Here is a 16,617-nt window from a genome sequence, read left to right on the forward strand (position 1 = left end):
CGCCAGCAACGGAACAAAGCTGGACAGAGATTGACTTTGACAAGCTGACAGGAGTAGGCTTCAGAAGGTCTGTAACAAACTTCTCCAAGCTAAAGGGGCATGTTCTAACCCATGGCAAGGAAGCTTAAAAACCTTGAAAAAAGGTTAGACAAATGGCTAACTAGAATAAACAGTGTAGAGAAGACCTTAAATGACCTGATGGAGCTGAAAACCATGGCACAAGAACTTTGTGATACATGCACAAGCTTCAGTAGCCAACTCAATCAAGTGGAAGAAAGGATATCAGTGATTGAAGACTTGGATAAAGACTCAAGACCCGTCAGTGTGCTGTATTCAGGAGACCCATCACCTTCAGAGACACACATAGACTTAAAATAAAGGGATGGAGGAAGATCTACCAAGCAACTGGAATGCAAAAAAGAGCAGGGGTTGCAATCCTAGTCTCTCATAAAACAGACTTTAAACCAACAAAGATCAAAAGAGACAAAGAAGGCCATTACATAATGGTAAAGGGATCAATTCAACAAGAAGAGCTAACTATCCTAAATATATATGCACCCAATACAGGAGCACCTAGATTCATAAAGCAAGTCCTTAGAGAACTACAAAGAGACTTACACTCCCACACAATATTAATGGGAGACTTTAACACCCCACTGTGAATATTAGACAGATCAATGAGACAGAAAGTTAACAAGGATATCCAGGACTTGAACTCAGCTCTGCACCAAGAGGACCTAATAGATATCTACAGAACTCTCCACAGCAAATCAACAGAATATACACTCTTCTCAGCATTAGATCACACTTATTCTAAAATTGACCACATAATTGGAAGTAAAGCACTCGTCAGCAAATGTAAAAGAACAGAAATCACAACAAACAGTCTCTCAGACCACAGTGCAATCAAATTAGAACTCAGGATTAAGAAACTCACACAAAACCACACAACTACATGGAAACTACACAACCTGCTCCTGATTGATTACTGGATAAATAATGAAATGAAGGCAGAAATAAAGATGTTCTTTGAAACCAATGAGAACAAAGACACAATATACCAGAATCTCTGAGACACATTTAAAGCAGTGTGTAGAGGGAAATTTATAGCACTAAATGCCCACAAGAGAAAGCAGAAAAGATCTAAAATCAACACCCTAATATCACAATTAAAAGAACTAGAGAAGCAAGAGCAAACAAATTCAAAAGCTAGCAGAAGGCAAGAAATAACCAAGATCAGAGCAGAACTGAAGGAGATAGATCCTCAAGGATCTAGAACTAGAAATACCATTTGACCCAGCAATCCCATTACTGGGTATATACCCAAAGGATTATAAATCATGCTGCTATAAAGACACATGTACACATGTTTATTGCGGCACTATTCAAAATAGTGAAGACTTGGAACCCACCCAGATGTCCATCAATGATAGACTGGATTAAGAAAATGTGGCACATATACACCATGGAATAATATGCAGCCATAAAAAGGATGAGTTCATGTCCTTTGCAGGGACGTGCATGAAGCTGGAAACCATCATTCTGAGCAAACTGTCACAAGGACAGAAAACCAAACACCGCATGTTCCCACTCATAGGTGGGAATTGAACAATGAGAACACTTGGACACAGGGCGGGGAACATCACCCACTGTGGCCTGTCAGTTAGTGGGGGACTGGGGGAGGGATAGCATTAGGAGAAATACCTAATGTAAATGACGAGTTGATGGGTGCAGCAAACCAACATGGCACATGTATGCCTATGTAACAAACCTGCACGTTGTGCACACGTACCCTAGAACTTAAAGTATAATAATAAAAAAATTATATAAACCATAAGCCCAGACCTCTGGATGAAGTTTATTTGTTCTAACGCTATTGGGATTTATCTTACATAAATAAGTCTTTCAAGTAACAGTGAGTATTTGAGTCATCTTGGGTACCAATTTTTGCGAAACTGAGTGATTCAACATAATGGTTTATTTATTTAAATAAATAACTGAATTCTCATTATTTTTTCCTAAACTATTTGACTATGGATAACGTCTTTTTGTAGAATTGTATTGACTAGTGGTTTGATGAAACTAACTTTGGGAAAATTTGGGTGGATATCAGAAAATGAAGTTTCATTTCTTGAGAAAACAGGTTTGATCCCATAGAAAGATACTAAAAATGAATGAGAATATGAGGTATGGTTAGCTCTAAAAAAGTGAGAAATGAGCACTCGGTCATAAATGTACTGATTAAGAAAAAAGAAGGTATGTTAGAGAACCCAGGCAGTTTCTTTTAAGGAAGCCCTGGTTTGGGTATCTTACCAGAACAGATCACTCCAACATCTTCACTGTGACTGCAGTCATTATTTCCCCACCCACTGTTCCTGCATGACCAGAGATCTGACTCATCTCCATCACAGGAAACATCATCGAGCCAAATTTTTCCATATCCTGTAGAAGCGTTTCCCAGACCCATGCCAATGATAGAAGATGGGCAGGCCAGCTGGTTACACACCACAGCCGCAGCATTACTGTTCCAGCCGTCATCACACACTGTGCCCCACTGTCCTTGAAAGTACACCTCCAGTCTTCCCGAGCAGTGGTTGCTGCCGCCCACCAGCCTCAGGCCCCATGTTGCACTACCTGCACCAAGAACAATGAAGCAAGTAGTTAATGGGTGGGATGGTTTATTTGATATGTCAACTTGGCTGGGCTATGATACCCAGTTATTTGGTCAAACACCAGTCTAGATGGTGCTGTGAAGGTATTTTTTCAGATGTGATTAACCTTTAAATTAGCAGACTTTGGGTATAGCCAATTATCCTCCATAACATGGGTGGGCCTCATCCAATCAGTTGAAGACCTTAAAAGAAAAGACTGAAGTCCCCCAAGAAAAAAGGAATTCTACCTCCGCACTTTCTTGAGATTCAAGACTGCAACATCAGCTCTTCTCTGCAGTCTGCTGGCCTCCCCTTCAGATTTTGGACTTGCAAGCCCCCATAATTGCTCATAAAATTGATGAACCAATTCCTTAAAATAAATCTGTCTCTCTCTCCTTCTCTCTCTACATACATACACACACACACACACACACACACACACACACACACACACACACACAGAGAGAGAGAGAAGAGAGGCTCATGTTCTATTGGTTTTGTTTTCCTGGAGAACCCTGAATAATGCAGATTTTGGTAATAATAGTGGTTCTAGAGGAACAAAATCTTAAGGATGAGTTTTATGAATTGATGCTGTAATTCATAAATTGATTTTAGAATTGGTTCTCTAATCTGATAAAAATTTAATGACACTAATGATTCTATATCCAGTAGTAAAGAGGGCACTGATAATCCATGGCATGATGTGGCAATAGATATATACAAAATCTCGTCATTACATATTCCGAATCAAATACTTACAGTAGGCAAAGTTCTGAGTGAACATATATTTGATAACCTAGGACATTTTTGTCAAACTTACAAGCATAATTAGATTGGCTGGCTGCTCCCCATTACACTGGACAAAGTGGGAAAGGAAGAGGATGAGCTTAGAGATTCAAATTCCCAGCTGAACTGCAATATGACCTGCAAGTTTTGATGTCTTCCCGGAAAGAAACTTGTGTCTCTTATAGCCACAGAACTGAGATTAGTGAAAACCTTCACCCGGTAAGGTACTGAATTCTCAACCTCATAAGATGTCTACTGTCTAAGTGAGGGATTTAATTGGGATGGAATAGAATTCTGAAAATTAGGATGGGGCCATAGGGGAAGATCTGATGGGGTTGGGAACATTGAAACCCTGCATTCTACTGTTTCTCTTTTAACAGTAGAGACAACCATCCACCTCTGTATGAGAATATGAATCCTACTTTGCTTGAAGAAATTGAATCTCTCCTGAGATAATTGCCTTGAAAGGCACTCCTGATTCTCCTCAGCACCCATCCCATCAGCCCTCTTTACATCTACACTCAAGTCCCAGCAGGCTCCAAAATGTGAGGTACAAAGTGTCTCATGTGGAAGTGCACACAACCATGATTTTTCCAATTTACACAGACAGAAATCAGAATATATGTGGGAATGAATATTACGGATGTGAGATAATGCTGGAAGGAACATAAAGTTGGATCAGGGTGAATTTACTGATATGAGCCCTAAGCAGAGATTCTAGATTTAATGATGCAGCTAAGGGTTAGAAAGGCTCTCATAGTTTGTTGGACTGGTTGGGTGAAACATGTATCCAAAGGTGGCCTACACTTAATGAAGTTGAAAGGCCAGACTGCTTCTGTATATGGTAGGGGAAGGGATCCAAAGGGTCGTAGTCAGGGTTGTCTACTAATTTCTGACTTTACCTGTATAAGTGGAAGAGTTCCAGGTGAAGTGAACTGAAGTCTAATTTAAAGACAAGAGTCATGGCCCCTCAATCAATTCCCACATGTGAGCCAGTTTAGAGACCCAGAAGCCCTTCCTATGAGGAATACTATTTCTCTTGTCAGGAAATAATAAACAAGAACAAGTCTTACCTGAGCAGGTTACAATCACATCCTCTCTGTGTATACAATTATGCTTTCCCCATCCACTGTGTTCACAGTCCCAGATATTTGACTCATTTCCAACGCAAGAAACGTCATCTAGCCAAATAGGTCCTGATGCTTCTTTAAAATAGGTCATACCAAACACATGCATAGGCTTTCCACATCCCAATTGTTTACACACAACAGCTGCATTCCTTGTGCTCCATCTGTCATGACACACAGTCCCCCACTCTCCTTGGTATTTCACCTCCAATCTCCCATAACAGGGGCTATCAGCCCCGACAAGCCTTAGGTCCAGATCTGCCTTATCTGCAAGCAAGACAAAACCACATATTTGAGATCAAATGAGAGGGTCTTTTCAGAAGACTGAAAAGACTCTCTAAATTCACCATTATAAGGCTTTGCCTAACAGGTGATATATTAGGCACACTTTTGGATGAAAAGTTTGGCTTTCTTTCTTTTGACAATTTTTTATTCAATTTTTGGAGAGAAGGTGTCTCTAAAGCATGAAACAACGACAGCAAATTTACTGAAGAAAAGCCTGGGGAATGTTATAAAGCCTCCAAGAATGACGGATTTGGATAAGATGAGCAACGTGGAAGCATGCAGAGAAGTTCTTTGAGGTATGGATACATTCAGGAGATAGCACTGGGAGGTTTCTGCAGTGGAGTCCAGCATTAGCACCAAAGCTCATCCCCTCATAGTCATCATTTTAGTTTGTCTACTCATGTTTTGTAAAATAAAGGGAGGCATATGTACATGAAACTGCCCTTTCATAAAATAAATTCCTTTTTAATTCTTAATTTTTCCACTGTTCAAAGCACTTGAGAAATATTGAGAAAATTTGAGAATTTTATTTCCTTCCTTCCTTCCTTCCCTCCTTCCTTCTTTCCTTCCTTCCTCCCTCCCTCTTTTCTTTTCGTTTTCTTTCTTTCTCTTTCTTTTTTCTTCCTTTCTCTGTCTTCTTTCATTCTTTCTCTCTCTTCATTTCTTTCCTTTCTTCCTTTTTCTTCTTTCCTTTTCTCTCTTTTTCTCTTCTTTCTCTCTCCTCTTTCTCTCTTTCTTTTTCTTTCTTCTCTCTCGTCTTTCATTCTCTCTTCTTTTTCTTTCTCTGACTTCTTTCTTTTCCTTCCTTCCCCTCCCCCATTCTTCTTCTTCTTCCCCTTTCCTTTCCTTCCTTCCTTCCTTCTTCTTCTTCCTCTTCCTCCCTTTCCCTCCCTTCCTTCCTTTCTTCCTTCCTTTCTTTCTTCCTTTTTCTTTCTTTCTCTTTCTTTCTTTCTCTCTCTCTTTCTTTCTTTTTCTTTCCTTTCTTTCTTTTCTGTCCAGGGTCTCGCTCTGTCACCCAGGCTAGAGTGCTGTGGCACAATCTTGGTTCACTACAACCTCTGCCTTCAGGGTTTAAGTGATCCTCCCACCTCAGCCTCCCGAGTAGCTGGGATTACAGGCGCACACCACCACAGCCAGCTATTTTTTGTATTTTTAGTAGAGACAGGGTTTCACCATGTTGCCCAGGCTGGTCTAGAACCCCTGACCTCCTTTCGGCCTCCCAAAGTGCCAGGGTTACAGGCGTCAGCCACCGTGCCCAGTCAAGAAATATTTTACTATGCAGGTACTATTATGATATAGGAAAGGTATAATATTTTATAATGGGTCACTTTAAAAATTCTAAAAGCCTTCCAATTTCTTTACTTGCTATCCAGTATGACAACTCTTCCATGTGTATATAATAATCTTACATTCTATTCAACCTAGTATGTGTGTGTGTGTGTATTTTAAAACATGATATTTAATGATTGCATAGGATACCATCATATAGAGATATAGAGATTCTGTAAGTTATTTAATCAAGACACAATTCTTGGTTACCTATGTTATGGTTAATTTTTCATTTTCACAAATTACGCTGCTATGGACATCCTTACACATAAAGTTTTGAGTATGTCACCAAGTGCTTCCACGATATAATGGAAACCAATGTATTCAATGTAGGTTAAACGTATGGGGGTATGAACAGATATATGATGTATGTATATATATCATTTCCAGATATACTAAATAAACATTCATAGAAACAAAGCAAAGAAAAATTTAAATTCCCGATGCAAATAAATTATAAATGAAGTAGTGTATCCTGTTCTAGTATAGGATAACTGGATAGTATAATGATATAACTTCTGCACAAATCAAACCAACTTATATTTATATTGTATTTTAATAGACTGAGTTTTGCTATGCTGCCCAGGCTGGAGTGGAGTGGCTATTTACAGGTGCAATCATAGCACCTTACCGTCTCTATCTCCTGGGCTCAAGTGATATTCCTGCCTCAGCCTCCTGAGTTGCTGGGACAACAGGCATGTGCCACCATGCCCAACCAATTCATAGGTTTAATATTACCTTAAAAACAATTCCAATTTTAATCCATATTTAGAAGAACAAAAAGGAAAAAGTAGCAAGGAATTTTATGAAAAATAAGAATACTTAGGGAATATATATCTCAGTACATATAAGCCTATAGAAAGCTACAGTAGTTAAAATGTGATGGTTCTAGAAATAGAAGAGGGGGATTATGTATTTTATAAAGGGACTCTAAAATACACAGAGTTCTTACACATTATGAAGACAAGGACATCACACAACAGAAAAACGGCCAAAGAAGCAGAAATGCTAACACATAAACAAATACAAATAAGTTGCTAATAAAGAATTAGGAAAAAGCTCTCATTTGTTATCAAGGAAGTAAGATTTTCGAACATTGACTTTGGAGCTAAATCAGTTCATATTTGAACTCCAGCTTCACTACTGCCCTGGTAGCTGAGTGACCTGGGTGAGTTACTTTCTCTCAGTACCTCTATTTCCTCACTGTAAAATAGGGATTAGAATAGTAACTCCCTTCTTGGGATTCCATGAGGATTCCATGAACCCATATATATAAACTAATAGAACACTGCCTGGCACACCATAAATATTCAATAAGTGTTAATTAATATTATTATATTTTAAAAATCAGATTAACAGTGATTCTAAAATATGAAAATATTCAGTGTTAATATGATATAGTGGAATAATAGGGAACTGAAATTGAATAGAAGAAAAAAATACACAATTTATAGATGATAATTTGTTAATATATATCCGAGACTTTAAAAAAAGATGCATACAGTTTTACATGACAATTTCATTTTTAAGTATTTGGCAAACTACATAATCAAGTGTGAAAAATGTATTTCTCAGTATATCAAATAAAATCATATTTTTAACAATAAAAATTTGAAAACCTTTTAAAACTTAACATTATGAGATAGTTAAATAAATTATAGTACATTTATGTAATATAATAAGTAGCCTTTAACATTAAGATAGATTAGTAATGGCCACGTGGAATATGTCTGTGGTATATTGTTCAGCACAAAGGGTACATGCACACACACACACACACAGTCCAGAAACTTAAACAACAAAAAAATCACAAAAGAATTGAATGAATGGTAGCGTTGCATGTGGATTTAAAAAATTATTTTAATTTTTTTGTATTTTGACCTTTTCACTGGGTTTATAATTTGAAAAAGTAGTTTCCAAAAAGCAAAAAGCAATTTTTATAATGTTTTATATCAATCTATAAGAAAGAGAAAAGTAAAATGAAATTAATGTGTACAAAAGAATTGATAGTTAACTTTGCCTACCAAATTGATCACATTAAATGTGAACAGAATAGATAGATAAATAGATTCATAAAACAAATTCCACTCTGCAATTTCTGGATACCATTACATATTATACTAACCTGACATTCTTGAATATAAGATATATGTAAGGTGTACATTCAAGAATGTCAGGTTAGTATAATATTAGTAGTGAAAAATTATCCAACAGCCTAAACACCAAAAATAGAGATCAGGTTAAATTTACTGTACACAATGATAGAATAACATAAAGTTTTTTAATTTTAATTTTTAAGTAATTAGTTTAAGGGTGTGGGAAAATCCGAATGTTATAGCAAGTGAGAAACAAGATACAAAATAAGGAGTTGCATTATTTATATTTCTATCCTCCCATCCACATATAAGGTATTTGTGTGTGTGTATGTGTGTGTGTGTGTGTATTTCATTTCCGAGAACATTACTCTTCATTTATCCTATATCTATCGTCTATCAGGCTTTTAGGATATCAATAAATGACAAGACTATCAGGTATACCCTCATGTAAATAGCATCGTTGCAAATGGTTATGTAGGCTCACAATACTCCCCGGACACCTGTGCCCCCTCCCACTTAGGACTCTCTAGATATTCTTTTTTTTCCCTTCATAAAGTGTCACAGAGAATAATGCTGTCCCGATTTTATTTATTTATTTCATTTTTTTTTTTTACAAGATGAGGTCTCACTCTGTTGCCCAGGCTGGAGTGCGGTGACCCAATCATGGCTCACTGCAGCCTCGAATTTCTGGGATCAAGCAATCCTCCCGCCTTAGCCTCCTGAGTAGCTAGGACCACAAGCATGCACCACCACACCCAGCTAATTTTTAAATTTTTTGCAGAGGGAGTCTTGCCATATTACCCAAGTTGATTGTGAATCTTGGCCTCAAGTGATCTTCCTGTGTTAGTCTCCCAAAGTGTTGGGGTTACAGGTGTGAGCCACTGCACCTAGCTTTGTTTTTTAAATATCTAACCTGTTTTTTTCTGTTTAAAAGGTCTTGGAAATGTTTTATACTTAAAATATTTCATAAGTATTATACACATAGATTTTCTTTGTTTTCAATTCTACTAATGACATTCTAGATGCTTACAGAATTATACATTGTATCAACATATGCATATAAATATATCTATATCAGCTATTTGGATTTGTATATATTCCTAATTCTCTATAGTAAGCCTTAATTTATCATCAGAAATAAACAATGTATATTATTAAATAAAAAAGGTAAAAAGCAGCAGAAAAACTGTTAAGAAAATTGTAAATTAGTACAACTCATTAGTTTTATATGAAGAGAGGTTTCCCAGTTATTTTAGAGATACAGATTATACTCATGCAGTGGTAGCAGCTGCATCTGATTTCAGGGGAGACTGCTAGTGAGAAGAAACTCTCTTTTTACAGTGTGCATTTGAAACGTTCTTTGTGCAGCTTAAGAGTATTTTGGGTGTTTTTTTAAGGTCCAGAAAACCTTTTCTTCAAGCTAGTGTTTCTAACCTCCCAACAAATTATTTCTGAAAATTCAAATGTGTACACTCTCATGATCTTTGAACCTTACCAGAACAAATTACTCCAGCATCTGATCTTCGGAAGCATGTTCGCTTTGCTTTTCCATCATATATGCAGTCCCAGAGAGCTGACTCATTCCCAGTGCAAGATATGCTGTTTATCCAAATGTCTCTAGCTTCATTACTAGGTTTAGCACGACGACTGCCAAAGACGCTGAATGGACATCCTAGCTGCTTACAAACCACAAGGGCTTGTTCATTCTTCCAGTTCTGGTCACATATTGTCCACCACTGTTCATGGATTCTCACCTCTACTCTCCCTGAACAATTGTCACTTCCATCTGCTAGTCGCAGTTCCAAATCTGCTCCATCTAGGATGAAGTCACAGAGAAACGTCTGAATTGGGTTTGGGACAATATCATCAGCGTCCCTCTCCTCCAAACCCCCCATGTGAAGATTAGATGTATCCTTCACATACTGAGAAAAGGTTGAAATTTTAAAGATTTTAAAGATTGAAATTTTAAAGAAGTCACAGTGAAACGTCTGAATTGGGTTTGGGACAATATCATCAGCAACCCTCTCCTCCAACTCCCCCCAACCATGTGAAGATTAGATGTATCTTTCACATACTGAGAAAAGACTGGAAATCATTTTTCTTTAAAATTTCAGCAAGAAGACTTGCGTGATTGTTTAAAATTTTAAAGATTGAAATTTTAAAAATAAAAATTTAAAATTTTCAGTTTTAAAGATTGAGATTTTAAAGATTTAAATCTTCTTTTAAATATGAAAATTGAAATTATGATTCTAAGAACCTTGCTTTAGCCTTGCTAAAATTTAAGAAACTAAACATTACAATAAAAAGCCATATAATCCTATATATCATTAATTACATTAATTTTCAAAATATTAGAGTGATTATTTTTAACACCGTAAAATAAAATAAAGTGTTGGGAAATACTTGCATTTCAGTAACTTCAGAAAGAAAAGGGACAAAAAGAATGCGCAGTTAGGAAAAAGTCTCTCTTGGATTTAAATAGAAACATGTTCTTTCTCATACTGTTTTCTATGAAGAAGCAAGCCTTTGCTTATTAAACATATTTGTCGTAGGAAATGAAATTTGTTGCGTGGTAATTTTCGAAGGAACTGTGTGTTTTTGCTCCATCAGCATATACATCACATTACTTCTTTCTGTTCCTGTGACTCTGCTTTTTCATGAATACAAATAAATATATTAAATAACCCCAAGAAAGTAAAAATGTGGAGAACTTTTCTTGAAATAATTGAGGAAAGGAGATATAATTTGTATGTCTCATCTCCTCCCATTATTCAAGCTTTTCATACATCATTACAAAAACATAATTTGCTATCTAGTGAGAAATCTGGTTCACATTGAATAGGTTAGTGTTGGGAGATTTGGAGGTTTATTTTCCTATAAATAATGTAGGTCATAATGATGATAATAATCATACCTATACCTATCGAGAACTTCCTGGTTGCCTGGCACATTTTAGGTATTTTCCCTGCACTATTTTATTTAATGCTGTTATCCTAGTCATGATATAAGAAATCTGCAACTTGGAGATTGATTTATACAGGGTCACATAATTATCAAGTGACAGATTTTAAACTGTGAAACTGTGAACTGTTTTTGTTTGGGGAAAAAAAAAAAAGAATCCTCTGACTACAGGGCTGAAGAGAAGGCCAATGTATCTAACTACCCATTTTCCTGTGGGTTGGCCATACACATCTGTTTTCACTGTTGGGACTGTTTTCCAACCTTATTTTCACATCTGCATCATTCTTCATGGCCCTTCCTTACTCTTCCAGAGGCACATAGTTCCAGAAGTTCCAGAGTTTGAATAGCCACTGGTCTTACAGTTAGGGATGTTATATCAAGTCAGAAGTACACTGTTATGAATTCACTTCATTGTAAGAAAATTTATCAAAATGATTAAGATTCTCTCTCTCTTTCTGTTTCCTCCCCCCTTCTCTCATCTCTCTCATCTTCTCATATCTCCCTCTTTTCTCTCCTAACTTTCCTCTACCTCTCTTTTCTGTTATGTGGAGAAAAAATTTTCTTATAAATGACGGATTGATTAAATATACTGTGGGAAACTCTTTTGAATGGTGAAAGTGGTTGGTCCCCAGATAAAACTTGCAAGCAAACTAGTATAAACAGAAAGAAAAGGATTAAAAGATGTTCTGAATGTATTATCTTTCCCAAAAGTCCTATGAGGATGGCATAAATCCTGTGGCTAAGGTACAGCTAAACCCATAAACCTCTTTGTCTACATATGTTTTTCTATGTATATCGTTCCCTGCTGCATACTCTAGACTTAAGAAAAACTCTTCTTAAAAGATGCGACCTGATCTCAAATTCTATAGGAAATAAGATTAAGGCATCGTGTGTAAGGCTGGTAGAGTAAGGTCAGTAATAATTTACGAAGGAAGCCTCTTCCATCAAGACAAGCTGACTCTCAGAGGACAATAGTTGGCTCCACATCTAGGGATTCCTTTCATAAGAATATTAGAAGGTGTGGGTTTAATCATATTGAGAGTGAACAGGTTTCATTATATCTTTGAACGTAAAATACTACTGTGAGAGAAATATGAGGGATATTTTAACCCCTGATATACAAAAGTAGAAATAAACAGTGAGGGGTAACTTGCTTGTAGTTGAAAGTTGCAAACTAGAAAACAAATGGCTGCAGACAAAAATTTTACTAGTATAAGGTACAAAGTAATTGGCAAAGTCATAAATTTTTAGATAGGTACTCTTTGGAAATAGTTTATTTTAATGAAAGGAAGTGCTAAAACAAACTCAGTTATAACATAGAAAAATATAGTTGTGTCTATGAATATGCAACTACACATTTTAAAATTATACTGAATATTAATATAAGCCATACACTTGTATAGATTAATAGCAATTTTGACTAGATTGGATATTTTGTCGCACCAATTAGAATTAAGTAAAATGGTGTGTTGGGGGCAGGTAAAAACCTTATTCCCGTGAGGCTTACAATGTAATATGCTGCATAAAATGCAGGCATGTTCCCTACAGAAAAATTGAAAGTGTCAATTCTTACACATCACAATTGGTTGTAACTTCTTCAGGGTTTGGTCCTAGTTCCCCAAAAAAGGAATTTTATCTGATGTAATCATGTGGATGTAAGTCTTACCTGAGCAGATCACAGACACATCGTTTTGATGAAGACAGTCAAAATTTACGGTTCCGGAATGTCTGCAGTCCCAAAGAAAAGATTCATTACCGGAGCAGGAGACACCATCAAGCCATACAACATCAGACCCTGACTGCAAATGAGGCAAGCCAGCGAAGTGAAGTGCAGTTCCACATCCCAACTGCTTGCATACGACATCGGCTGCAGCATTGTTCCACTTATGGTGGCATATGGTCCCCCACCTTCCTTGGATTTTCACCTCTACTCTCCCCATACAGCGGTTAGTTCCACCTACAAGCCTTAGTTCAAGATCACTACTATCTGAAACAGAGATATAAACACAAAGCCCAGGTGAAGTTTTTATCAGAAACTTCAGATTCCAGATCCTGCTATCCAAATAAACACAAATATATAATAAATTGAGATTCAATGAATGTCTAACTCTTGCTTTTTAAAATTCTTGCACAAGTACAAGTTTAATGTAATAGAACCTATCCCAGGAAAGGATCATACTATGATGTTGACAATCCACCAGAATCTCTGGCATTTGGGGAATAAAGCACAACAGAGAGTAGAAATGGCCTTTCTGATTGTGAATCACAATAAATCAATCAAAGGTCAAGAATGCATATAAATTTGTTGTCAAAACATGAACCTTTGCTGGCTCTGAGTCTAGCCAGCAAACATTTTAGAACTTATAACTGTGTATAAGCAGTGGCAATAAGATATCATTGTCATCACTGTCATCATCCTCTTATTCCTATTTCAAAATTTTCTCTTCCTTTAAATGAACATTTAACTCCAACTTCTTGCAATATAACTTCCAATTATTCATCTTACCAGAATTTACTCTTGAATGAAATGGAACAAATGAAACAAATGAAAAATAAAACTTCTAAAGGTGAAAGCAAGTGTGACCAGTCATAAATTATGGGCTTGTTATATTATTAAAATACTCTGTTGATTTAATTCAAATTCTCAGCCTTTCCTTATTTCCTTATTTCTTTATATCACTTAGCAAAATTGACCACTATGTATATATATCATGTGTAGTGGTCAATTTTACTAAGTGATATAAAGAAATAAGGAAATAAGGAAAGGCTGAGAATTTGAAGATATGTATATATATATATACACACGCACATCCATACACACACACACAAACAAAATCACCTCACCATATCCACAGGGGTGTGGTTCCAAGACTCCCATGGATACTAAAATCTGCAGATGCTCAAGTCCCTTAGTTGGCCTTCTATATCTGCTGGTTTCACACCCACAGATTCAACTAAATGCAAAGTTTCAATCAGCGGTTGGTTGGCTCCATGGATATGAAACCCACAGATTCTAAAGGCCAACTGTGTGTGTACATATATATTTTTACACTTAGCAAAATTGACCACTACATATATGTATATATATCTCATATATTTGCCCAGGTCTTCCAAGAATCCAAGAATATATTGTCTGTCTGTCTCTCTCCAATTGCTTGTTTTGTCCCCATATCTCTCAGTTAAATGAATGAGATTTTTTTAAAGATTATTTACCTTTATTTAATAAATTAACACAGTAAAATTGATGGGTTTTGTGTGCATTTGTGTGTGTGCAGTTCTATGAGTTGTAATACAGGTATTAATTTATGTAACTATTACCACAGTAAGAATATAGAACTTTGTTACCCCATTCACTCATTGAAAGACAGTTAGTCACAGTGTATTATTATTTTAATATATTGCTAGATTCAAGAAATAGAATGCTACATTAGCAATATTTTTAAACTATTTCTATTTTTGTATTTTTATTGATACATATCACTTGTATGTATTTTGGGGATACATGTGATATTCTGATACCTATATACAGTGTGAAATATTCAAATTAGAGTAATTTGGATATCCGTCACCTCAAAAAGTTGTCTTTTATTTGTGGCGAGAACACTCCAAATTTTCTCTTCTAACAATTTAGATGTCCTTTTCTTAATCTAATAATTGATTAAGGAAATAGATTCCAGAAATAATGTGCAACCTTGGATCTAGGCATACTCAAAGTGATTCACAATTGGGCATGCCATGTTCTCACTCATAGGTGGGAATCGAACAATGAGAACACATGGACACAGGAAGGGGAACGTCACACACCGGGCCTGTCATGGGGTGGGGGGAGGGAGGGAGGGATAGCTTTAGGAGATATGCCTAATGTTAAATGACGAGTTAATGGGTGCAGCACACCAACATGGCACATGTATACATATGTAACAAACCTGCACGTTGTGCATATGTGCCCTAAAACTTGAAGTATAATAAAAAAAAATTGGGCATGCCAGCTCTTTGAGTCAAAACACTGCCTCTGTTTTTGTTATTTTCAGCTGAGATTCTGTTCCTTGCAAAACCCTTCCCTGCTTCAGTTTTGTACTTGTACTTTTTTGAATACCATGTCTAGGAAACAGCATAGCATAAAGAGGGAGACAGCCAATGCCCAACATGGTTTGTTTTCCTTTTTCTCTCCTTGGTGCCCAACATCCAACCAGTCATCCAAGGGAAAAGAAGAAGAAATAAAGAAGAATCATACTTCTCATTGCTACTGCATGTGTATATGACTTCTATGGAAGGTGAGCTCATTGAGGCCATACAGCAAGTTTATAAACCTACAGATGGAATTAGCATTTTTCCAAGAAGAGATTATCACAGTTTTAAAAGAGATATCCCTATTTTAAAAGAGATAGTCAAAGATAAGGAATGTTAATTCAAAATGTGCCTTTTAAGTAGGCATAAGAAAGGAAGCCATGTATGATTTGTAAATATATTTAAGTGTATTCAAAATCTCCTCATAATTTTATTTTTGTATACTAATTTATGTAAAATCCGCTTAAATGTAGCACACAAAGTTCAGAACCCACCAAAGGAGACCCTCAATAAACTCAGACTTTGCTAAGTTATCCTAAAACAGCAGTTCCCAACCTTTTTGGCACCGAAGACTGGTTTTGTGGAAGAAAATTTTTCCACGGGGGTCAGGGGTAATGGAGGGGACGGCGATGGTTTCAGGATGAAACTGTTCTGCCTCAGATAATCAGGCATTAGATTCTCATAGGGAGTGAGCAACCAGATCCCCCAAATGCACAGTTCACAATAGGGTTTGCGCTCCTGTGAGAATCTAATGCCCGCGCTGATCTGAGAGGAGGCGGAACTCTATCAGTAATGCTCTCTTGCCCGCCTCTCACCGCCTGCTGCGTGGCCCGGTTCCTAACATACCATGGCCGGTACCAGTTTACAGCCTGGGGGGTGGAGACCCCTGTCCTAAAGGGTACATTTCTAGAAATAAGGACTAGAACAGACTAGCCTTTGTAGAAACTGAAGCCAAGATTTAATCTCTAACTGTGACTGAATTAAGGTTATCTGAGATTGCCTTCTGCCAAAAACATAAGATTATCCTACACTTCCAATTGGCTTTATAATTTTTCATGAATTGTGCATCTTACTCTCTCAGAAATAATAAAAGTATGGAGAAGATAACATGATTAAAAGCCAAGAGAAAAAAAAGACACAATCAACAAGAGGTGTGAATTACCAGAAATAGACTGTAAAATACCATCCTTAATATGTACAACAAAATAAAAGGCAAGACTGAAATTTTTGGCAGAAAAATAAAAATAAAAACTATAAAAATAAACCAAATGAAGGTTCTAGAACTGAAAAATACAGTAATTAAATTAATAACAC

General features: G+C 36.5%; 1 protein-coding gene across 2 annotated transcripts in view; it reads right to left on the minus strand.

Moving 5' to 3' along the window:
* CD163L1 (CD163 molecule like 1) overlaps positions 1-16,617 on the minus strand; it is a 78,344-nt gene that overhangs the window by 29,525 nt on the left and 32,202 nt on the right. For both annotated transcript variants that reach the window (XM_032159535.3, XM_032159534.2), the window contains exons 5-8: positions 12,902-13,222; positions 9,770-10,090; positions 4,511-4,831; positions 2,314-2,634 (exon numbers count right to left, since the gene is read on the minus strand). In XM_032159535.3, the coding sequence (XP_032015426.1) occupies positions 2,314-2,634; positions 4,511-4,831; positions 9,770-10,090; positions 12,902-13,222 (1,284 nt within the window). The remainder of the gene's footprint in view (positions 1-2,313; positions 2,635-4,510; positions 4,832-9,769; positions 10,091-12,901; positions 13,223-16,617) is intronic.

Source organism: Hylobates moloch, unplaced genomic scaffold (genome assembly GCF_009828535.3).
Source record: "Hylobates moloch isolate HMO894 unplaced genomic scaffold, HMol_V3 SCAFFOLD_8, whole genome shotgun sequence".
Classification (NCBI taxonomy): Eukaryota; Metazoa; Chordata; class Mammalia; order Primates; family Hylobatidae; genus Hylobates; species Hylobates moloch.